Source organism: Globicephala melas, chromosome 8 (assembly GCF_963455315.2).
Source record: "Globicephala melas chromosome 8, mGloMel1.2, whole genome shotgun sequence".
NCBI lineage: Eukaryota > Metazoa > Chordata > Mammalia > Artiodactyla > Delphinidae > Globicephala > Globicephala melas.
Genome location: NC_083321.1, coordinates 42,551,466 through 42,574,931, shown reverse-complemented (window position 1 = coordinate 42,574,931; position 23,466 = coordinate 42,551,466). Strand labels below are relative to the sequence as shown.

General features: G+C 46.6%; 1 protein-coding gene across 3 annotated transcripts in view; it reads left to right on the top strand.

Annotated features, from left to right (window-relative positions):
- Positions 1 to 23,466, top strand: part of TEAD1 (TEA domain transcription factor 1) — a 259,922-nt gene that overhangs the window by 204,628 nt on the left and 31,828 nt on the right. For all 3 annotated transcript variants that reach the window (XM_030831438.2, XM_070046141.1, XM_060303492.1), the window contains 3 exons: positions 5 to 66; positions 1,047 to 1,171; positions 15,998 to 16,171. In XM_030831438.2, coding sequence (XP_030687298.1) covers positions 5 to 66; positions 1,047 to 1,171; positions 15,998 to 16,171 — 361 coding nt within the window. The remainder of the gene's footprint in view (positions 1 to 4; positions 67 to 1,046; positions 1,172 to 15,997; positions 16,172 to 23,466) is intronic.

Here is a 23,466-nt window from a genome sequence, read left to right as displayed (position 1 = left end):
CCAGCGTCAAGCCCTTTGTGCAGCAGGCCTACCCTATCCAGCCAGCGGTCACAGCCCCCATTCCAGGTGAGTCTCTGCGGGACCCTCTTGCTTTGTTCCACAGCTGCACACCCTCCCTCACTTGCAGAGCCATGGACGCCCCCTTGTCGCCGGCACCCTCCTTAAGGCAGGGTTAGCCCGGAGCTCAGGAGGGTCAGGGGGGTGTCCCCTCCCAGGTCCTGATTCGCCTGGGTCATCTCTAGAGAGCTCTTCTCATGGGCTTTTAAAGAAACAGGAAGCCTGATCACTTTCACTCGGGACCCTGGGTCATCCTTGGAAGGGGAAGTTGCTGTGGTTCCTCCCTCATCATAAACAGGCCATGTGGGGCAGTCCCAGTCTTGAGGGCAGATAGGGTTTTACTCACCCTTTCTCAGAGAAGTGCGTTTCAATTCCGAGCACGCTTTTTTAAAGGAGCGCTTACACGGAAGCCCAGCCAGAAACCGGGGACCCAGCCGGCCTGCCCGCCTCCCCTCCCGCCGCACGCAGGTGCGGAGGCTCAGTGGGACTCTCTCCGTTAGAGACTCCCCAGGCTGCGGTGCATTCGCTCGTCACCCTCTGCTCCAACACCACGGAGCATTCCAAGAGTATTCCACAGTGCTGGTGACTGCAGTCTTAGGGAAGGAGATGGTTGAGCACAGGAGGTCTTTGTTGCCTGTCTTTCCTGTCTCACAGGAGATCTTTGCCAGCACCTGCTTCCACTCTTCGTCACTCTTGTCGTGGTCCCCAGCGAGGCCCTTTTGCCCAGGATTAGGTGTCCTCACGCCACAGCCCTTAACCTGAGCTGGCGCCGGCTTTAGAAGGAGCCGCCACGTGCATTGCGCTTCTCCGGCTGGCCCTGCCTCTGGGCTCCTCCGCCGGAACCCACCACTGCCTGGCTCAGCTACCCCCGACTCTGGTGGACGGGCCTGTTGGCCTTTCCTCCTGGTAGGGCCCTGCCCCGGGGTTGGCCTGAGGCCCGAGGGGAGGGGAGCGGCCAGGTTGAAGGTGACGATCGATCGGTATTTCAGGGTTTGAGCCTGCGTCAGCCCCAGCTCCCTCGGTCCCGGCCTGGCAGGGCCGCTCCATTGGCACAACCAAACTCCGCCTGGTGGAGTTCTCAGCTTTCCTCGAACAGCAGCGAGACCCAGACTCGGTGAGTGTGCCCAGAGAGGTGTGTCCTGAACCCAGAGTTTGCCCCTCTTTCCCTGCCCTCAGGCCTGACAGGTAACCTGTGTGAAGCAGACCTGGTGGAGGATAGCGGAACAGCCCTTCAATTAAGAGAAAAGGTATTTATGTTGACAAAATATGTGGAACTTTAGAGCTAAATGGTTATGGTGCTGTGGGCTGCGAACTCCAAGGATTGCTGGAGCTGTAGCGAAGGACCTTAACAGGCTCTTGCACATGGTGAAATGTCACATGTTCTGAGCCCTGCCCTGTGGCTGGGGCTTTGTGCAAAGCTTGTAGATAGGATCACATTTTACCCTCACAGAACCCCATAAGGGTAGGTGCTCTGTGGTACATGAGAAAACAGAGAGGTTAAATAATTTCCCTATAGCCACAGAGTTACGGATTAGAGATTCCAACTCATGTCTTTAAAACTCAAGCCTAAACATTTAGCCATTATTCTATACTTCTTTTCAAAGCTGTGTCTTCTCAAGATAGCAAGAAGTAACAGAGTAGTACTTAAGTAATTTGAAGTGGAATGTGATGCATTATAATACCAGAAATACCAAGAACATTGGCATCTGGACTCTATTTGTCGCTTCTCTTCCTTCCCATTTCCCTGCCCCATCTAGTGCCCGTCATCCCCCTGTTTCTCAGCCAGGCCCACCATTTCCCCTGCATATGTGAGCCTCCCTTCTTTCCCACCCGACAAGCCTGAGACCCTTTCTTCCCTCCCACTCCTTGGCTGTGATTATGAGCATTGCATCTGTGTGTGGGTGAGCCCAAGGCAAAAACTAAAGAAATCATGAGTTTGTCTTTGGGAGCTTTACTAACTCCTTTCCATAATTTGTACCTCACCCCACCCTGCTGATCTCGGGGGCTACCAAAAGCACACAGGTGCCACGCTCTCTGGGTATTTGCTGCCTTGCTGTCATTCTGTTACCAGGAAAAATCATCATGAATGAGTTCACCGTCTGTTGTAAGTAACTTGGATACAGACACCTGGAGGTGACCTCTCCTGGGAGTATGTGTACTTTGGCTCGCTGGAAAGCCTCTGATGGTAGGATGGGGGAGAACCCACAGGTAGAGGGGTTTCCGCCAGCCGTCACCAGAGTGGAGACTCGGGAACCCACGTGTGGCCCCCTGACATTTCTGTCTATGAATTGTGAATGCTGGGAGCTGGTGGAAAACTAGAGCCTGCTCCAAAATTAGGAAAAAATGAAGAAGGAGATGTAGAGTAGGTCATTGGGCCCATTGAGGCAGGTCAGGGAAAATGAGATTATTGAGAACAGGGAAGAGAAGGCCACCTGGATCCTCTTCTCTAGTGTCTGAGTGGCTTTACAAGAAGGGTGATGGTGAGAGCTTAAATCTCTGTCTGCGGGAGCATTGAAATAAACAACCAAAAAGATTACCTTCCTTTTCTTCCTCTTCTGTCTGAGAAGTGTAGATGGTTCTTTGGCTGAAGACTGGGCTTTTGGCCCAGATTGTGCTTCTGCTTTCTGTAACTTGTGTTTGTATGACACCTCATTGCTCGCAGAGTACATTGTCATTGGTTATTTCATTTTGTCCTCAACGTGCTGGTGAACTGCATTCTTTTTTTCCCCATTGTACAGATGAAGAAACTGAGGCCCAGGCACATTAAATGACTTAGGATATTTAGCCAATAAGCAGGAGGACCAGGAGTTCAGATCTTCCGTTTCCGTGTACTCTCTTCACTACTGTGAACCACCACCAATTGTGAAGGTCTCTTGGATTGTGTTTTCAGTCTGTGTATCTCCTGTATCAGCAAATCTCTCTCTTTGCTTCTGACCATTTTTTTAAGGAATAGAACTCCAAGACATTGGGAAGCAGAAGTCCCAAGATGTTAGTTGTTATCCTTGTTACAAGACTCAATATAATGTTTTATCACCAAAAAAAGAAACAATTTTTTTTTTTTAATTTAAAAAGCCTATGGCAGCCCCCTCATATTGTAACTGTCCTCCTCAGTTATGGACCTGTTAGGGCCCAGGATGACCAGTTCCTCTTTTTCCTGTTGTTGGTGTTTAATTGGGCTTCACACTGTGAATCACCGGCAGATTCATTCAGTCCATTCTATAAACATTTATGAGCACTTGCATGTTCAGGGCGCTGTACCGAGGAGGGGCCGGCCCAGTGCTGCACAGCCAGCCACTGACTCTGCCCTTGGCGGGGGTGGGGGGTGGGGGTGACGTCTAGTGGGGGAGGCACACGAGGCGATAGTCACACATGAGGCCACTGCAAAGTGTGGTGACCGCTGGGGAGGGAGAACACTGGATGCTGTGAATGAGGGACAGGGAACCGGGCAGGCTTCGTCAAGGAAGCAGCCCTCATGCCAAGAGGTAGAGCATCGATATGGGCAGGGACGAGTAAGGGAGAAGAGCACTCGAGGGGCGATGACTCTGTTGTAGATAAAGCAGGAGATGAAAGCTGGTGACTAGCTTAGAAAGGCAGGGCCCACCAAGTCCTTGGAATAGAGTCCAGAGATACTTGTTTCATGTATGTTCAGGATTACACTTAAGACTCTGAACGGTTCGCAGTTGGCAGGGCAGAAATTGAGACACAGATGTAGAGAACAAACGTGTGGACACCGAGGGGGGTGGGTAGGATGAATTGGGAGATTTTGATTGACATATATACACTAATATGTATAAGATGGATAACTAATAAGAACCTGCTGTATAAAAAAATAAATAAAATTCAAAAAAAAAGAATCTGAACGGTTCAACTAGATTTGACCTTTCACTGATGAATGAACAGGTTTGCCTCTTTAGCTTAGACTCTAACACGTGACTTTAATGGTGACAGATGTGGTAAACTAGAGAGTGAATTTCCAGAGTAGGAGGGACTTAAGGGAGACCACCCTGGACCGAGGACCAGGCAAACTAGATTCTCCTCTTGGCTTTGTTGCTCCCCAAGTGTGCCTTATTTCCTCTTGGGCGACAATACAGGCAGAAAAGGGTTCATACCTGCCCACAGCCATTGACTAACGATCTCTCCAAGCCTCTTCTATAGAAAGAAATAGAATTACCTACCTCATAGGGCTGTGATAGGGATGAAAAAGAATCGCACTGCACCAAGCTCATTAATTTATTTGCTTGGTTTCTGCCAGCACTACCCATAGACCCATGATTCCAGTGGACCCAAGCCATTGCAAAGACGTAGGGGGAAATGTGTGTACATGTCTGTGTGTAGACAGAGATTTGCAGAATCCCAAGTGGAATTTGTTTAGGACCTTTAATTATTTGTCACTTTGTTGGCTTCCTTATCAAATTAACATGCTTAATGTTTGATGTTAAATTTTAAGGGTAGTATATCCAAATTGGTTTAAATGTACCAGGTGAGTTTCTTTTCGATGGCTTTAAATTTTCCTATAGCTGGAAGTCTGAGAGCCAAAGAAACCATTCACATGCTACATGTTTTTTCAGTGTGACCTTGGACCTCAAGGGCCTTTACATGTTCATTGTAACAGCACCTTATGTTTGCAAAATGAAGCACATATTACATAATTGGAGAGGCTGGTGCTTGAGACTTGCCAGAATGCTTGTTTTGAGTAACCTTGTGAATTCTCCCCCATTTCAGTTAGTCAGCCACCTCTTTTAGTCCCAGCTATGCTGGAAATTCACTCTTCGGTTTACCACGTGTCACCTGCTACCACTAAAGATTCTTCACAATTCTGCCACCCCTACCAGCAGTAGTACTGGTGATAGCCAGCACTGTCTTACGCAACCCTATGACATAGCCTGCCCAGTATTAGGCAGCCAGCTGACATTGGAAATGGGATTCAGATCCAGGTCGATTCCATATCCTGAGACCTGTAACCAAAGGTTCTCGGGTCCATTTGTATCTGATGTGTGTACCTGTAGCCAGCCATAATCTACAAGGAGCTAAGGGAAGACTAATCTGGGGGTGAACGCCCCCTGCTGGCTCTGCATCATGTGTAAACCAGACATTTCCCGGAGTCGGTGGTTGTTTATATTGGTGGAGAACCAGCAAGTCAGTCCCTCTGTTACCTTTGGCTCCACTAGAAGCTAAGAGAAAAACAGCAGAGGGTGAAGAAAGGAAGATCTAAAAAACAAAGACTATTTTAGAAGTGGTTAGTAATGCTTGAAAGTACACTTTCTACACGATTTCAGTGTTGCCAGTGTTGCGTATCAAAGGGTGTTAAGTGCAAAATCCTCCACCCAAGGTGGGCATTTTAAAAGGGCCTCGCCTGTAATCAGGGCCCAGTTCCTGGAGACCTGAAGCAGCTGCTGCTTTAGAGAAATGATGAGCAGCCTTGATGAGCTGTACGCTGAATCCCGTGTGTGCATGCAGAGTGGTTTTCCTAATAAAGCCTAATGGGATCCCTCTGCCTGCTCCCTGGTGCAGGGCAGGTTCCTCCAGCCGCCCCGAAGCTCAGCCACACCTTCCCAGGCAGAGGTTGTGTATTTAATGCCTACCGTGATCTGGATTCCAGAGCAAGCAGGGCTGTGAGCAGGAAGAGAGTGTGTGAGTTCGGTTAGGTAGGAGTTACACAGCCAGAGAAGGGCAAGCTTTGGGATGGAGAGGGCGGGACAGGAGATTATTCTCTTTAGATTTTGAAGGAGCAGTATCTTGGGGAAGGAGAAGTTCCGTGATGTGCAGGAGCACACCTGACCAGGGAGACACCTCTGCTAGTTGCAGCCATCACGATAACCTCCAGCATTGGCTGAGCTGTGTCCCAAGCCCTGCGTGCCAAGCATTTGACACAGGCACTGTTCTTACGTCCCGTCTCTCAGTAATGGAACGGAGGCTCAGGAGCATTAAGGTACACTATCAAGTTCCACTGCCAGGAAATGGCCGTGCCGTGGTTTGTCTCCCCTTTGTATATTCACCATGTCACTGTACTTTTGAAGAAATTAAAAAATCACTCAGATGCAAAAACGGCTGCCCTTCAAGGTCTGAGCTCCCCAAGCACAGCCTGGATGTAGCAGGCCCTTCACACGGGGGCAGCCAGTGAAGGAAGGTGATCGGAACATTTGGAGAAAGAAAAGTAAGGACCCTTGATTTGGGCTCCACAGGAGGAGAGAATTCCCGAATGATACCCAGGCTTGGATGATGGCAGTTCCTCAACCAGAAGGTGAGGAGTTTTGCTGCCTGGAGTGACCTGGCCCCTTATCTTTATTTCTAAGTGGCTGGAACAGCCTAAAAGCATGGGACTTCCCCAGTGCGGGGAGTGCGTCAGCAGTCTTCACAGCCTGAGGGAACCTGAGTTCTTCCCTCTGGGGGGAGTCTTGTCCCTCAAGTTTTGCAAATATATTCTGCGGACAGCCTGATTCTTTTCCATACAGGCAGTTGGTTAAATGTGGACCCCAAGGAGGATTTCATGGTTTTATGTCGCTTCTTTCAAAGGCCTAAATTCACAGATCAACTGAAATTCCTTTGTCAGATCTCACAGATCCCGACTTTGGTTTGGAAAATGTGACCAGTGCAACTCTGAGGAAATAAAACATTGAGGAGGGCCGTGGCAGAAAGAAGAGTCAATTGTTTTGTATGGGAATTCAGTTGGAGAAGTAAGATCAGAAGCAAGGTTTAGATTCCAGATTGCCAGGCGGAGCCTCGCCTATATCCTGGACAGAGTGGAAGAGGGCAAGTTCTCTCTGCAGAAGCTTCCAAGCCCTGCAGTGCCTGCTGATTAAGGGGGTCGCTACATCTCAGAGCGGGGTTGTGTGTTCATAGGAAACAGCTCTTTGGGGAGATTTGGTTTCTGGTCCTTCAGAAAAGAGACTCTTTCTCTCCCCCAGTTCATGGCTTGTGTGTGGCTCTCATTAATAGTGAACCTGCATCCTAGCATCTGTGTAGCTCCCTCAGGCTCACACACAACTGTCATGTTTCCTGTTTTGTTTGACCTCACACTGACCCGTGAGATGAGCAGGCCAGGTGACATCTCTGTTCAGATGAGGACACCACAGCCCAGAAAGTTTAAGCAACTTGGCTCAGGCCACACAGCTCAGAAACAGCAGGGCCTGGATTCTAACCCGTGGGTTCTTAATGTACGCATCACATATTTGAGTAAATGGTCAGAAAGCACATTTGGCCTTCCAGGTCCTCAGGAGGTCTGACGGTTGGCTGTGCTCAATGTTCATGCTTCTGCCTGCTTTTTCTCTTACGTGTTACCACGTGTGGTCTTCCAGTAGGACGTGGGACATGGAGTGTTCTCCAGTGCTGGAGGTGACAGGTCGCTGTGACAGCCTTTCCCACCCTGTCCTGCACGACTGCCAAGCTGTGCTGTCAGCTCATCCATGCCAACTGCACCCTCTCGTAGCAGCAGTGGGTGGTTTACTCTCCATGTCTGAGCTTCTCTGGACGCTCACCCTCTTTATTCATGACCATTTGGGGATGAGGCAATTGAAAGCATCTGGAAATCTGGGTTTTATAGACATTTCACAGAGGCCCAGCCAGGCTCCATCTGCTTTCCTTAGCAGGTCAGCCACCGCCCCCCCCCCGCCCCCCCCCCCCCCCCGCCTGCCTTCCTGGTCGCTGTCCCTGTACTCAGCCAGTGGGCCTTAACAGCTGCACTTGTGTGGGGAAGACGCACTTCTTTTTAAGAAAACAGCAGCCGCTCCATGGAGGTGGTGGTGGAAGTGGGAGGTGGGGTGAGGGGTTGCATCCTGGTGTGAGATCCAGGAAGGAAGGACCGATTCGTTCCTTGTTTCTTGTGTTCAGTGATGTTTCTTTCTGGGAAGAGCACAGGGAGGGGAGGAAGCAGCACCGGGGGGCCAAGTAGCCAGAACAGGGCTGGTGCCTCTGGACCAGCTAGCTGAGGAGAGAGCCTGCTGGAGCGTGAGCTCAGGCAAGCTCCTCTCCCCAGGGACTGAAGATGCAGGCCACTTTCCGTGGCTTGGTCCTGCATCCACTCCCTGTCCCTGCAGGGCCCAGGGGCCGTCACAGGTTGCCCAGGCTGCGCTGGGGGTGTCTGAGCAGACTGTCCAGGCAGGAAAATAACAGGAAGCAAATGTAGGTGATTTGTCCTTGTTCTGTTTCAACTTGTACATTAGCATCCCTTGACATGAGTTATTTGTCTTGGTTTCTTTGAATTCCTAAGTGGATTATAATTTTTCTCCCGGTATTATTTGACAGCAGTCATTTTTCAAGGTTTTACTGCGTTCTTCAAATACTTGGAATTTTTGGATTAAGTTTAGGGAAAGACCGCCATCTTCAGGTCAGACAGTGTAGTGCAGCGTTGGGGTGTGTCCAAGGGAGCCTCTCAGATGCCAAGGACCGGCAGATTCTTAGGGCTTTCCCTTTCCTTTTGCATAAAAAGTGAACTGCCTCATCAGAGGGCTCTGGACTAGAACGTAGTAGCAGCCCTTTCAAAAAAGGGAAAAGAAAATTAAACCCCAGTGGCCACTTTGGGAGTTGCTTGTTCTGGTTTGTCTCATCTGCAGTAATGGGCAACCGCCCAGGCTGCCCTAGCCCCACTTGCGAGGACAGACTTTGCATTCTTCACGGACATGCCTTGGGAGTAGTTCAGGGGCCGGATTCCTCAAGGCCTCGTGTACACGTCACCCCTACCTCAGCTGCCCTACAGTACAGTACATAATGGCAGTGTCGGGACAGTAGAAATCACCAATGTGTCTGAAACTTTCCTCTCAATTTCTGCTTTAAAATTTTAGTATTTCCATTTCGTTGCTGTCAGAGGAACAGCCATAATTTCAAGTAATCTCACCCGAAGTACAGAAACATCGTGATTATTGGGGAAAATAATAATAGCAATGATAATAATAACAAATTACATGCTTGGCACAGCATTGTGGATTTTCCACGTGTGATCTCCTTTAAGCATCGTGACGCTCCTTCGAGGTAGGTACTGTTATTATCCCTGCATTACCGATGTGGAGAGGGCTGAAAGCGCCCCTCCCAGATGACTCAGCTAGGAAGCGGTGCCGGCGCCAGGACTCAGACCCAGACCCTGTCTGACTCCTGAGTCTGGTGCTCAGCCCTCCTCCCCTGCAGCCTCCCTAAGCAGCAGAGAGAGAGGGAGAGCCAGAGACCAGGAAGGAAAGCGACCTCGCAGAACAGCTTTGGAGGAGGGGGAAAGTCCTTTGTTAATCCCCCAGGGTAGCTAAATTACCCTTCACAAGTCACTTTGGGGAGATTTTAGGATTACATTTACCTTTATCACTGTTTACAACTGCTGTGAAGAATAACTGGAGAGGTTCTAGCAATAAAAAGAGAAAATGAGCATTTCCCCAAGCCAGAATAGAAATCTGTGTATTAAGATTGTGTCAGGGGCTGCTGAGCCGCGGGACATCTCATTCCAGGTAGGATTGTGCTGGTACAACATCAGTCTTTCTGGTGAACCCTGCAGGCAGACAGGGTCCAAGCTCCTGCTCAGTCATCCTGAGTATTTGGGCCTAGGAAGGCTCTATGATCTGACCAAGCTCCTTTCAGGTCCAGGGAACTTGTGGCCAACTGGAATGAACATCCTGAAGCACGACTCTTTGTGCTTTTGTTTCCCTTTATAGTTCTTTCCTCACAAAACTCCATGATGTTTCGAGATAGTTTTGGATTGGCTGTTTATTTAATTTAATAAAGTAATAGATGTGCTTCGTGTATAAGCCAGATCACACCCCACGCATGGCCTGTAAGGCAGAGCAGCCATCGCCTGCCCCCGGCCCTGTCTCCCACCCCCCCGTCCTGCTCCTTAGGAACAGCTGCTGCCGCCTTTTATTCCTTGCTTTGTATAGTATCTCCGTATTTCTAAACAACATGCTTCTACTCTGTATCTCAGTCCATCGATCTGCAGACGTTATCTCTGACTTCTTACTGTGGAAGACCAGGACTTAGCTCTCTGAACTTAGCACATCCTCACCCCCCCAATATGGTTACATCACAATTTTTGGTTTAATTAACACTCAGTGTTTATATTACAAACCTGTGCAAATTTTGTACACAGCATGGTTAACGTATAATGGGTTAGAACCATTTTCTTGATTGTAAAACTTGTTTTTTCTAAGGTTTGTCACTGCCTTTTTATTTGTTCCGTTTTTATATACCTACACAAATTCATCCTCCGCATTTCTAACAGAATTCTCAAACTCTTCTCCAGACGATCAGCTAAGTCAGGGAATCTCTCTAGTCCCTTTAGGAGCCCTCCAGCTTCTCGTCCCCTCTGGACTGGCTGCTGTCCAGGTCAGCAGCCCAGCTGCGGGCCAGTGTGTTCCTTTCACCCTTCTTCTGGGTTCCGGCCTCATCTCCCTCTTTTTTTTTTTTTTTTTTTTTGCTGTTCACGGGCCTCTCACTGCTGTGGCCTCTTCCGTTGCGGAGCACAGGCTCCAGATGCACAGGCTCAGCGGCCATGGCTCATGGGCCCAGCCGCTCCGCGGCACGTGGGATCTTCCCGGACCGGGGCACGAACCCGTGTCCCCTGCGTCGGCAGGTAGACTCTCAACTACTGTGCCACCAGGGAAGCCCATCTCCTGCTTTTTTGATTTACTCCCTCATTTCAAAAGAACATATCCTCCTATCGCTACCTCATAGTTGCAGGGAAGGTCGGTTTTCTGAACACTGACAAATCTGAGAGTGTGTTCTGTTCTCTCGTGTGATGGCTAACTTGGTTTTCATCATGGTTTGCACCTTGGGCTTGTGAAGCTTCATTCACATTTTCAGGATAAATCCCACATACGTTCTCCTTGCTAATGAATCACACTGTGTGTTTAGTGCTGGAGAACACTGCCATCCGTACGAACAGAGCAGGTACATGCCGATTTAAGTCATGGGATGTACAGGGGAGGGGATGTTGACTGTCCTTAATCCCAGTCTTCTGTATGAGAATCTTTGAGGACATGTATTTAATGGGCAGCCGATGGTTCTGACTACAGAGGCAAAAAGCTGGCTCCATACATTCACTCTGTAGGTTCTTTGAAGGGAGGGGCTTTGTACCGTTAGCTCATGGATTCCCTGTGCCCACCCCAGTGCCTGGTATATAATGGACCTTAGGTGTGCTGATTTGTTCCACGGAAATCCACAAAAGAAATGTGCAGAGTGAGCACCTTTTCTGTTGTTGTCATTGATATGTTGATAATCAGCATATCTACTGAGTGCCTAGGAGACTTTCTTGTAATTGAACAAGCCAGCGTTAACTTCTCTTTTCGGTATCAAGGAAATTTAGGCTTAGGCTTTGGTAGACGTGACTCACTGACATTCACCCCATTTCTGCTTGCACATTCCCCACATACTTGGGATCGTTGGTTGTTGTTATTTTTGTTGTTTTTGTAAATATTTGTTTTCTGCCATATAGAATAGAACTGCCCTGTTTTGGTTTTGTGTTTCACCTTTAGTTTTGGGGAAACCACCACTGCTGGAAAGAAAATGGGATTTATTGGGGAAAGAGGAAGGGAAGTGAGGTATCCACCCTAGTCTTCTCTTATAAGGAGATCTGGCAGGATGGGAAGTAGAGCCTCACCAAATAGTTTTTAGGGTTTTAATTTCATTAAAACTTGAACCCAAACGTATCAGGTAGACGTCTTCTTTTCAGCCTTCTAGATTTGGGTGCAGAAGGATTCCTCACCTAGCCAGGTTGAATTAAGGAGAGAGGGAGGTCTGTTTGTCCCACTGCTGTGGCCTCCAGGATGCCTTCTTTAGCCCTTTGTATTCTTAGAAACAAAGTCACCTCTTGGCAGGAATAAAGCCACTCAGATGCCAACAGTCAGGGTTTGGTTTCAAGTCACCAGCCTTGGGGAGGCAGCGCCCGATTTCCTTTGGCAAAGACAGCCTGCCCATGCTCAGTTCATTTCAGCCACTTGGGCACTAAGGTAACTCCTCAAAATAGAAACCTCTGAAGCCTCTATCTGATGCAGCTGTGAATAATTATGTTTGTCCCGAACTCTAATTTCATTTCTCAGAATTTTGAAAACGTTATTCAGCTTTCTTCTCTTTTCTCAGATCAACTTTCAGAAAAAGTAGATCTGAGTTAGAAGGATCTAGGCATTTATATTTTCTTCTGGAGACAGTGTGGTTGATGTTTGCAGCCAATGCATGGGCTGTGGCATTGACAGATCCAAGTTTTATTCTTAACTTCAGGACTGTTCCTGGATGTGTGACCTCAGGCAAATCTGTTCATCTCTGAGCTTCTATTTCCTCATCTGTAAAAACGATTTTAATAAAATCTGCCTACAGTGTCATTGTGAGGCAGTGACCTCACATATATAGAAAGCACATTGTACAAACACTGAATGGACACAGTTCTCTTTCTTTCTGCAGACACAGGTGAGAGGCCAACACCCCGAGCAGCTTGTAATGGGTGGGCTGTAATCAAGGATCTGAACAGCCATGCGGCTTCACAACTTGCTCCCAGCTCTTGGCTTATTTGTGTTTATTTTTCCATTGCTAGGCAGGAGGGATAGCTAAAGTAGGAAAGTTCTTTTGATTCTACGCCAGGATCTAGTTAATCTCACACAATCCACTGCAACAACAGTAATCTTAGCAGCTGTGATTTATTGAACACTTCTTGTATGCTAGGCCCTATGCCGAGCACCCTCTGTGCATTATTTCCTTTAATCTTCCAACCTGTTCTGTATGACAGTCATATATCCCCATTGTACATACGAGAAAACCGAGATTTCAGGTTCTTGTCTGGCTCCAGAGTGCTTTGTGCTCAGCACCTTGATTTTCAGCTATACTTTCATGGTCCCCGTTGAAGAACGCTACATTTTACCCTCCGGTCGTTCACCTTCCTGATCTCTGACGCCTGGAGGTCCAGGCTGTGGTCCCTGAGTTACAACAGTTTTAATTTCACCCCAGCTCGGATTCCCTGGCCCATGGGAGCTGGCGAGGCAGAAGAGCTGGGAGTGAGGTGTGCTCAGCAGAGAGACTCTGATTCTTTTCACAGGTATACTACCCAAGGCTCTGTTTGTATTCCATTCTTTCCCGTAAACTCACTGCCTACAGATGCCACAAGAAGTGACAGAAATGGCGCCTCTCAAAGACGGGTAGGGCTGGGAGCTTGCTGCAAGCAAGGTTTGGTTAAGGGTTGGGTGATGGACATGGAGACAGCCAGTTGTCTGGATAATGAAGGAACAACGCCTTTTGCCCTCTGCTCCTGTACTGGTAACTAGAGGTCCAACAGAGGGGCCAGGCATGAGGCATCACCTCTTCATGCACCTCCTCATCTCTGAGGGCCTTGCACTAGTGTTTGTGCTCCCAGCTTCACCTGTGTTGTTTTTTATCCTCCTACCGACTGATGAGACTGGAAGCGCCTTAGCAGCAGTGCCCCATACATTTCTGTGGGCTTTGCTTTGCTTATAATTGAAAAGATGATGTGATGACATTTGAGAAAATTTTTAAAAGATCAGAGGTACTTCACCCCTCCCTATAACCTCACTTCCCTAACATGACAACGGCTTCTACTTTATTTTAAAAGTTTTCTTCCAGCACAACACATTCTGTTCCTGCGTGGCTGCATCCAGGTCTCAGGCCATCCTGAAATCCACCAGACAGCTGGAACAGAGGCTGGATCCATGTCGGAGCTTGACGTTCCTCTTTTTCATTTCACCTGATGCCTTTTAGGGTTTTGGAAGCCTTGGTAAAGATAGCACTCTGATGTTGAGCAGGAGAGGGGCTTAGCCCTCTCCCAGATGGTGCTGGGCCCTGGCCACACTCCCTGTATGTGAACAGCTGGCACCAGATGGGGTATTGGGCCTCCTGCCCTTCCACATTGTGGCCAGAGATCCACAGCGTGTGGGTAACAGGTCATGAGTGTAAACCAGCACTTCCTCAGGATATATTTACAGGGTTTTGTGAGCAAACAACTTTGGGAAACTTTGGGCTATAGAAAGTTACACAATGTTTCTCTTCCGCAGTGCTTTTAATGTGTTATATTCAATGAACCTCAAAGGAGAGAGGTTTTATGAGACATAATAGTAGCTAACATTTATTTAGTGTCTACTGTTTGTTGAATGGAGGAGCTCCAGTAAGCTCTTAGTATGCAGTACATCATTTAAACCCTATAGCACTGGGACTTCCCCGGTGGCGCAGTGGTTAAAAATGTGCCTGCCAATGCAGGGGACACAGGTTCTATCCCTAGTCTGGGAAGATCCCACATGCTGCGGAGCAACTAAGCCCGTGTGCCACAACTACTGAGCCTGTGTGCCACAACTACTGAGCCTGTGTGCCACAACTACTGAAGCCTGCGCCTAAAGCCTGTGCTCCACAGCAAGAGAAGCCACCGCAGTGAGAAGCCTGTGCACCGCAACGAAGAGGTAGCCCCCGCTCGCCGCCAACTAGAGAAAGCCCGCGCGCAGCAACGAAGACCCAACATGGCCAAAAAAATCCGCAACAGGAGAGGCCACAACAGTGAGAGGCCCGCGTACCGCAAAAAAAAAAATAAACAAAATAAAAAAGATTAAAAAAAACAAAAATAAACCCTATAGCGCCCTTGGGAGGTAGGTGCCATCGCTGTCCCCATGTCGGAGGCTGGGGGGACTTACCCAGTATCATAGCTGATTGGCAGTGGGCACAAAGTTTTGTGCTGAAGCAGGCTGAGCGCAGATTCCATCTCAGGCAGTACACAGTACTGCTGGTGAGCAGCTTAGAGCAGCCTTCTTTTATTTGGGACTTCTCATTCCCTATGGAACTAGTACTTGGAAGGGCTCTAGTTGGAGAAATGCCAGTGTAAACTTGAAAAGTGAATAGGGACTGGTGGGCAAATACTGACATGGGTTTCTCTTGTGAACCCTGTTGGGTTCTGAGCTCCCTGGAACCCCTGTACCCTGGATGCCTTTGTGTCACATTAGGCTGGTCTTACTGCCTATCCAGCAGGAGAGGCGGGCATGGGGGGGGGTGCTGGAGTATAGAGTTTAGGCCAGTGGTTCTCCAACTTGGCTGCATATTGGAATTCATCAAGGGAGCATTAAACATTACTGATGCCTGGCCTCATTCTCAGAAATGCCAGTTTAGCCTGGGTGGGACCCAGGCATTGGTGATTTTTAAATGCTCCATGGTGATTCTGCTGCATCCTGGGTGAGAACCACTGGTTTGCCACACTCCTTTTTGGTCTGGTTACCATATCTTATACCAAAGCAAGGAGAAGAAAACATTTCCATTTGTTAAATGACTTGCCAGCGTTTTGATTTGTCTGTTTCTGGTTTTGTGAATGAGTGACTGGACTTTTTTTACTGGTCCCATATAGCCCTGCACCATGAATCCTCTCCATGATCTATACCCATGACTCTAACTTTGCACTGACAGTCACATATTGACCAGCCCTTTTGCAGAAGTTTTAGATTGGTTACTAAGGGGACTTGTGAGAAAGACGCTCAGCTCTCTTATTCCTGATGGAAGAAGTAGGTGGGTACCATTGCTCAGAGCACTGCATTCATGCTGTTGCTAGGGGAGCTGGAGTGACAAGTGTATTCTAGGTGATGGCGTTAGCTGACCACACCCATACTGCTCATTGGACTTACACTGTAAATTATGGGCTCCAAAGGGGGTGTCACTGTCATTTTCAGTTGAGTCAGGTAAAACTGGGTAACGGAATTGTTTCTAGGTTTGGTAGTTGGGTAACTTAAGTTGTTGTTTCCTACTGTGTCTACAAAAAAGACTTTTTTAGGCACTTGGGAAAATATATGCCCTTGTAATAATAGACAATGATTGTTTTAACCCTTAGCTATAATGGCTTTTCTTAATATCTTCCATCTTTTCGAAGGCACAGACCCGAGGCCATTCAAGGCGGAATTCCGGGATTTCGAGACTACCACTCTTTATGCAGCTCAAGATGGATGTGTCCCAGGTTGATCAAAGGGTTTGTAATGGGCATGTTTCTGTTGGTTTCTTACAGTACAACAAACACCTCTTCGTGCACATTGGGCATGCCAACCATTCTTACAGTGACCCATTGCTCGAATCCGTGGACATTCGTCAGATTTATGACAAATTTCCTGAAAAGAAAGGTGGCTTAAAGGAACTGTTTGGAAAGGGCCCTCAAAATGCCTTCTTCCTCGTAAAATTCTGGGTGAGTAAGACCTTGCTGTGATTTCAGTGGATTTTGTCTGAATGGTCGCATCCCACACTTGAGGGCAGAGCACTGGCTGTGGATTCCCACTGACTGATCTGCAGGATCGCCAAGGGATCACAGACTCACATCCGTGGGCCGTCCTCATGCTGGCCTGTGGCACATCCATGTGGTGACCCAGGTGGCATTTGCTGTCCCTGCCAAAGAGACACAGGCAGCTGCTTGGGCTTCAGGGCTCTCTCATTCAATGACAAGAAACTTTGCAAATGGCTGGGGTCACAATGCAGACATGAGACACTTAGACCCTCTTTCTGTTTGTTCGCACACCATTAAGCAAAGCAACCTATAAATTCCACTGGAGCGTAGGACCTGAGGCAAAGGAGGGGCTTGGGTGGAGCTAAAGACATGCTTCAAGATTTTATAAGTGTCAGAGAGAATACACAATGGCTCTGCCCATTACGTGCCTCATTTGTGCCTTAAAACACCAAGGGCACATTCCCCGAGCTGCTGGGGCTTCCTGCTGTCCCCCGGCCTCTGAGGAGAGCTTTGCTATCCCTTCTCCACTAGTCAGGCCCGGGCCAGGGGACTGCTGTTGGGTCAGGGATGTCACAGCAAGCGTAAGGATAATGTGTGTGTACTGGGGGCCTAAGAGCAGAGGACCTGCTGGCACTGAGCGTTTATAACTCCTCAGTCTTGACAAGAATAAAAAGAAAATGGCTCAAATGTTTGCGCTTCTTAGCATGGCATTAAAGGCCCTAAAAGAGCTGGTTCCGGGTGTTTCCCTTGCTGTCTGTCCTATGGCCTGCCTTTGTGCGTGAGTGGGTGGACTTTTTACTTCTCCTCCTCTCCCTCCTTCTTTTGAGGTGGTGGCTTCTTTATTACATAGCACCGTCCTCACTTAAACAAATGGTTGATTTTTCTCTTAGTCCTATCGCGTTGTGTGGTTACTCAGTTCCCATGCTGTGTCATCATTACTTGGATGTGTGTCCCACTCCTGGACTCGACTGCTTCCAGGCACCTTATTCATAATGGTGGCTACACTGATCGAATGCCTGCTGTTGGCCGGGAGCTGCGCTCATGCTTTACATGCATTTTATCCAGTCTTCCCAGTGTTACCTGGAATTTGCCTCATATCCAACTAAGAAAACAGAGACCCAGAGATCACAAAGTACAGGCTGCACCAGGGTGGGGACCTGGGGCTTGAAATCTGATCCGTTTGACTGAAGTGCCTTTGCTATGTTTCCTGGCTGCTTCGTGTCCCCTGGACCCCACCCACAGGGTCTGTCAATCGCTCTCCATATCTGCGAAGCTAAGCAAACACCTGGCACAAAAACATCAACAAATGGGGGAAACAAACAGATGAACTAAGGAAAAATTCACATTTTAAATTCCTTGGGAGGAAATTTACATATTAAATTCAGTTCGTTTAGGTTTTTTTTAATCCTTGCATGGTAACTGGATTTCATTTGTCATGCTTCCATATTGAATTTGGATTGTGGAAGTAGCCTTCTACTTAATTTAATGTTCTCGGGATCAGTAATACACGTGGACGCCCTGAAGAAGCACTTCCTTTTTCTAAGCAGTCACTTCCTTCTTCTAAATTAGTGGCTGCCACCTATTGACTTGAATGGTGGTTGGGGGTCAGTTGTTATATGATAACACAGCAGATTTTAAAGGGTGTTCTACAGACCCCTGGGGGGTTCCTCAGTCTCCTTTCAATGGGCTGACAAGGTCAAAATAATTTTCATTATGACACTGAGATATTATTTTCCTTTTGAACTCTGCTGATGTGCTCATTGATGGTTCAAATGTAATAGGGTTAAAACTGCTGAAGCCTTGGATCAGTCGGGCTGGGTTGCATGCACAGTTTCTGGGGGTTTTTTTAATATAAATTTATTTCTTATTTATTTATTTTTGGCTGTGTTGGGTCTTTGTTGCTGCGTGCGGGCTTCTCATTACAGTGGCTTCTCTTGTTGCAGAGCACGGGCTCTAGGCACGCGGGCTTCAGTAGTTGCAGCACACAGGCTCAGTAGTTGTGGCTTGCGGGCTCTAGAGCACAGGCTCAGTAGTTGTGACGCACTGGCTTAGTTGCTCTGCAGCATGTGGGATCTTCCCGGACCAGGGATAGAGCCTGTGTGTCCCCTGCATTGGTAGGCAGATTCTTAACCCCTGCGCCACCAGGGAAGCCCACACAGTTTAAATTAAAAAAAAAAAAAAATCAGTCACACCAAGAATGTCCTTTATGAGGTTTATTATATCTTGAACCTAGAGTACACACTGAAAATGAATGCAGTGAGCCTGCCTGCTACATCAAGGAAAACAACGGATAATTTTTGTTGCCAAAGATAAGCTTTGAGCTTTCAAGTAAAAATAAGAATTTTGGAAAACTTGTATCCACTTTGGTGAACTTGACAGCTTCCCAATACTTAAAAGACTTTTCTTCTGGGATCTACAGTCATATTAACAAATGTGATTTTTTTTTTTTATACTGTGCAAGATAAACCAATGGATTTTAAAGTAACAGAGTGTGAAAAGTTCATTGATATGGTTTCAGACTCCACACTATAGCTAACCTTTAAAAACTACGGCTTGTCAAGTTTTGGTGTAGTGTCAAAGAAAAATGGCCACAATTATCTGAAGAACCTATTAAAATATTCTTCCCTTTTCCAGCCACATATTTATGTGAGGCTGGGTTTTCTTCATGTACTTCAGCCAAAAGTTGAAGTACAAATCATGACAGATTGAATTTAGAAGCAGGTATGAGAATCTAGGTATTTTTCATTAAGCCACACATTAAGTAGATTTGCAAAATGTAAAACAGTGCTATCCTTCTCACTAATTTTCATTGTTTTTTAAAATATAGGTATGTCTAATTAAAAACAGATGTATGTTAACACCCAATGAGCTTAATATTATGTTTAAATCAGGTAATAAATATTTAAAATTTTTCTCAGTTTAAATTTCTGACGTGGAAAATACAGACAGCTATAACCTACAGAAACAAAAGCTCTTTGAGGTCCTCAGTAAATCTTAAGAGTGGAAAAGGGGTCCCAAGATCAAAAGTTTGAGAGCCACTATTGTGAAGGATATAAAAAGAGACTGTTCTACCCAAATGAATTAAAATTAATCAGAAATTGTAGGATAAGATAAAAATAAGCCATTTTCAGTGCTTTCAAATTAAACGGTATTGGTTTTTTTGTTTTCCTTTTTTTTTTTGGCTGCGTTGGGTCTTCGTTGTGGCGCGTGGGCTCAATAGTTGCGCCTTGCGGGCTTAGTTGCCCTGTGGCATGTGGGATCTTAGTTCCCCGACCAGGGATCGAACCTGCGTCCCCTGCATTGGAAGGTGGATTCTTAACCACTGGAGCACCAGGGAAGTCCTCTATATAGTATTGGATTTTAATGATAATAAGATTTCTTATAGTCAGCATATTGTTTGACTATAAAGTGGAATGCAAAGTATTAGAAAGTTGTTTTTGTTTTTGCTTCCAAAATTTTCCATTTTACACAGGGGATGATTTTAATAAATGCTTTCAGTGATGGGACCCTTCAGTCATGAATCCCCAAATAATGAAGTCTAGATTTGCAGATGTTTAGAGCGTGGTGGCTAGTATGAGATTTCCGAATGTAGAAACAATTACTCTGAGATTAGATATTAGTTTATTAAATTAAGATTTGCAGAATTAAAATTGAGCTCTTCTATGAATATGATGGAAGACATCACTCCTTCAGTATAATTGTTAGCAGTACTTAACCTTTATGAAGAAATTCAGTCCTGACTATGTTAGAATAAATGAGGAAAGGCAGTTTGAATTAGGTTTACAGTTTGCTGCAACTTGAAATCTCATTGCCTTCCTCTAATGACTGAGAAAGCATGAATTACACTTAGACTCTATCCTTGAATGTCAGTGGGTGTTTCTTAAGTAGGCTTAATCTTCCTTTTGAAATTTCTTTCGTATTAGCAATTTGCTTCACAGATTTTCATTTTTGTGTGAATTCAGTGCATTTCAACAGAGGTCCTATCCTCACGTCTCCTTTCTTCTCCTCCCTTTTTCCTCTTTCTCAAAGTGCCTGCAGTCTCCAGGTTGTCACCATCAGGCTGACTCTTAGTTTGTTCATAATGATTGCTCCATGTCCATTCTGGGCTCATTCAGGCTAGATCAGCTTAGGAGTTTGCTGTGGGAGAAATACTGAGTCTACCTGAGGTACCCGCACTTACGCCCAAGCTGTGACCCCAGCTCTTTGCCAGGGGACACTGAGGTAAATGGGATGTCAGTGAGTCATGTAGTGGTCACTCCACTGGCTTCAGGGTGGAAGACTCTGACTGGCCCCCCAGGACTCAGGCCCCAAAACACAACTGAATGGCAGAGCCACAGATGCCAGTGTTGTGGGTGCCCCTCCACCCTGTGAGCCTTAATGGTATGGGACACCCAAGGGCCTCTGTGAATGGCTGTGCATCTGGGGAGACCTTTTTTTTTTTTCTTAAGAACCTTATTGAGGTATCATTTACATACCATAAAATTTTACTCATTTTCTGTGTACAAGTCAATGATATTTAGAAAAATTTGCAGAGTTTTGTGGTCGTCACCACTCTTAAATTTTAGAATATTTTTATCATTTCAAGAAGATGCCCAGGGCTTCCCTGGTGGCGCAGTGGTTGAGAGTCCGCCTGCCGATGCAGGGGATACAGGTTCGTGCCCCGGTCCGGGAGGATCCCACATGCTGCGGAGCAGCTGGACCCGTGAGCCATGGCCGCTGAGCCTGCACGTCCGGAGCCTGTGCTCCGCAACGGGAGAGGCCACAACAGTGAGAGGCCCGCGTACCGCAAAAAAAAAAGATGCCCAGTGCCCATTTGCAGTCAGTCTTTATTCCCACTTCCAGGCCCAGGCAGCTACTAATCCACTTTCTGCCTGTACAGATTTGCCTTTTCTGGACATTTCATGTAAACGGAATCATTCAATGTGTGGTTGTTGGCATCTGGCTTCTCTCACTTATAATGTTTTCGTAGCCTGAGTCAGTGATTTGCTGCTTTCTGTTGCTAAATACTATCCCACTGTGTGGATAGACTGCATTTTACTTATCCATGCACTAGTTGATAGACTTGTGGATTGTTTCCACTTTAGGCTTTTATAAATAATTCTGCTATGAGATCTTTGTGGACAAGTCTGTGTGTGGATGTATGGTTTCGTTTTTCTTGGGCAGCTAGCTATGCAGGAGTGGAGTTGCTGGGTCTTACGGTAACTCCGTGTTTAGCTTAAGAAACTGTCCAGCTGTTTTCTGAGATGGTTGTACCACTTTACAGTCCCAGCAGGGAGCTGTTAGGGGTCACCTCCTCCTTTGACCGTTACGTCTGCGAGTATTAGGATAGGGAGAGATGGCAGTGAGTGTGGCAGGTAAGGGACCAGTGGGAAGCACCAAAACAAGGAACATATAAGGCTAGTTAAGGTGTATTCAGGTGCATCAAGGTGTTTTGCAGCTGGGCCCTCACTTATATAGGAAACACAGGTGGGTGGAAAATGAGGAAAGAGAGGAATCAGGGGGGTTCATTTGTATCAGTCATAGGGAGCTGTCAGTGGCTTCAACAAATTTTGAGCCAAGAGAGTAATAGGATTCTTTTTACTGTTAAGCAACTTTCTCCACATTTTGCCTTTTTAATTTTTGTTCTTTAACTTCTTCCTTTTATGACAGTCTCCTGTTTATTTCCTTCCTCTTCCTTCTTGCCTACTTTTTATTCACTCCCGTGCATTTTAATTCTACTCCACATCTCATTACAAAGAGCGGAATGTGAATTTGCTGGAGCAGGAGGGAAGGGGCTCCTCTCTTTTTCAGCAGTGTGTGACCGTGGCTGTTAATGAGTTCCTCCTTTGAGCCAGTCCCTGGACTAGGCATAAGCATGTACTTGGTATTATTTAAACCCTGTGAGGTACATGTGATTATTCCCACTTTACACATAAAGAAACAGTCATGGAGAGGCAGAGTGATTTCTGCAAAGTCACACAGCTAATTGATGCCAGATCTGCTGGACTCCGGAATCCATGTGCTTTCCACGACGTCTATGCGTGGAAGCCAGTGCGGGTACCTGAAGTGAAGCAGTGTAGTTTCTTTGTGAAGGCATGTCAGTATGGGGCGCTCAGGTGTCTGTTTACCTGGGCACCAAGGTGAGTAGACTACTGTTACCAGGAAGTTCAAGTTGAATCCTAAGTTTTAGCAGAGCGATCAGTGCAACCCTGGTAGCTGCCTGTGCAGAGGGCAGCACCATCGTGTTCACATGTTTACGAAGCCAACATCATAATCTTCTAGGCAGTTTTCGAAATCTATAATTTTTAATTCATTCCTAAATGCACCATGAATATGGCTTAATGTGATACATGTTTATGTAGTTTCAACCAAGGACTGCGTTAAATCTGGCATCCTGCTTTTCTTCCTTATCTAGCACCCTTCCCTGTAGCTAGATGTCATTAGATCCCTAATACCATTATTAATGACTGCATAATATCCTCTCTACTGGGTGTATCATAATTTAACCATTCTTATTAGACACTGATTAGGATGTGTGTGTGTGTGTGTGTGTGTGTGTGTATAGGTATGTGTGAGTTTGTGTCTGTGTGTAAAAACCAAGTTGCTTTCGAAAGTTGTTAATAGTGAGCATACCAGGCATCTTCATCAGCCTCGTGTGGCGTAATTTAAAAGAAAACAACTTTCTGTTGTCACTTTGGTTTTTGGCTTCCTCTGCATCTGCAGCTATTTTTTCTTTCCACTCAAAGTCTTTAATCCTTCCTCACTCTCTATAGAAACAACTATTAATAAGGTTAAACATACTGTGTTCCCTCGATTCTAAGACATATACTTCCCATGTCAACAGTCATAGAAGTGGGATGCTTCTTACAGTGGCCATCATAAGCACCGTGCCCACCCCTACACAGAGGGGTAAGTCATGATGCGGTTATTATTACTTGCCGTTTGCAACCCTAGGCAGTGTAAAAGGCATCTCACCACCTCCTTGTCACCTTAGTTGAATTACTTGCACTAGTAGTGTATACTACTATACTTAGTAGCTTAAATTTGAATCCCTAATTAAAATGTCTCAGAAAAATTATAGTTTGATGCAGCATTGAAATTGTTATTATCGTTGAGGAAGAGTGTGGGACCGGATTTGTACTAAGTGAACATTTTGCACTGGCAGAAAACCATGCTTCTATTTTCCTTGTAAAACAACGGTCAGATGCTTTGTGGGCTCTAAGAAAGGAAGATGTACACCCACAAGTGGACAGAGCTGTGCTTCATTTCAGTATTGATAT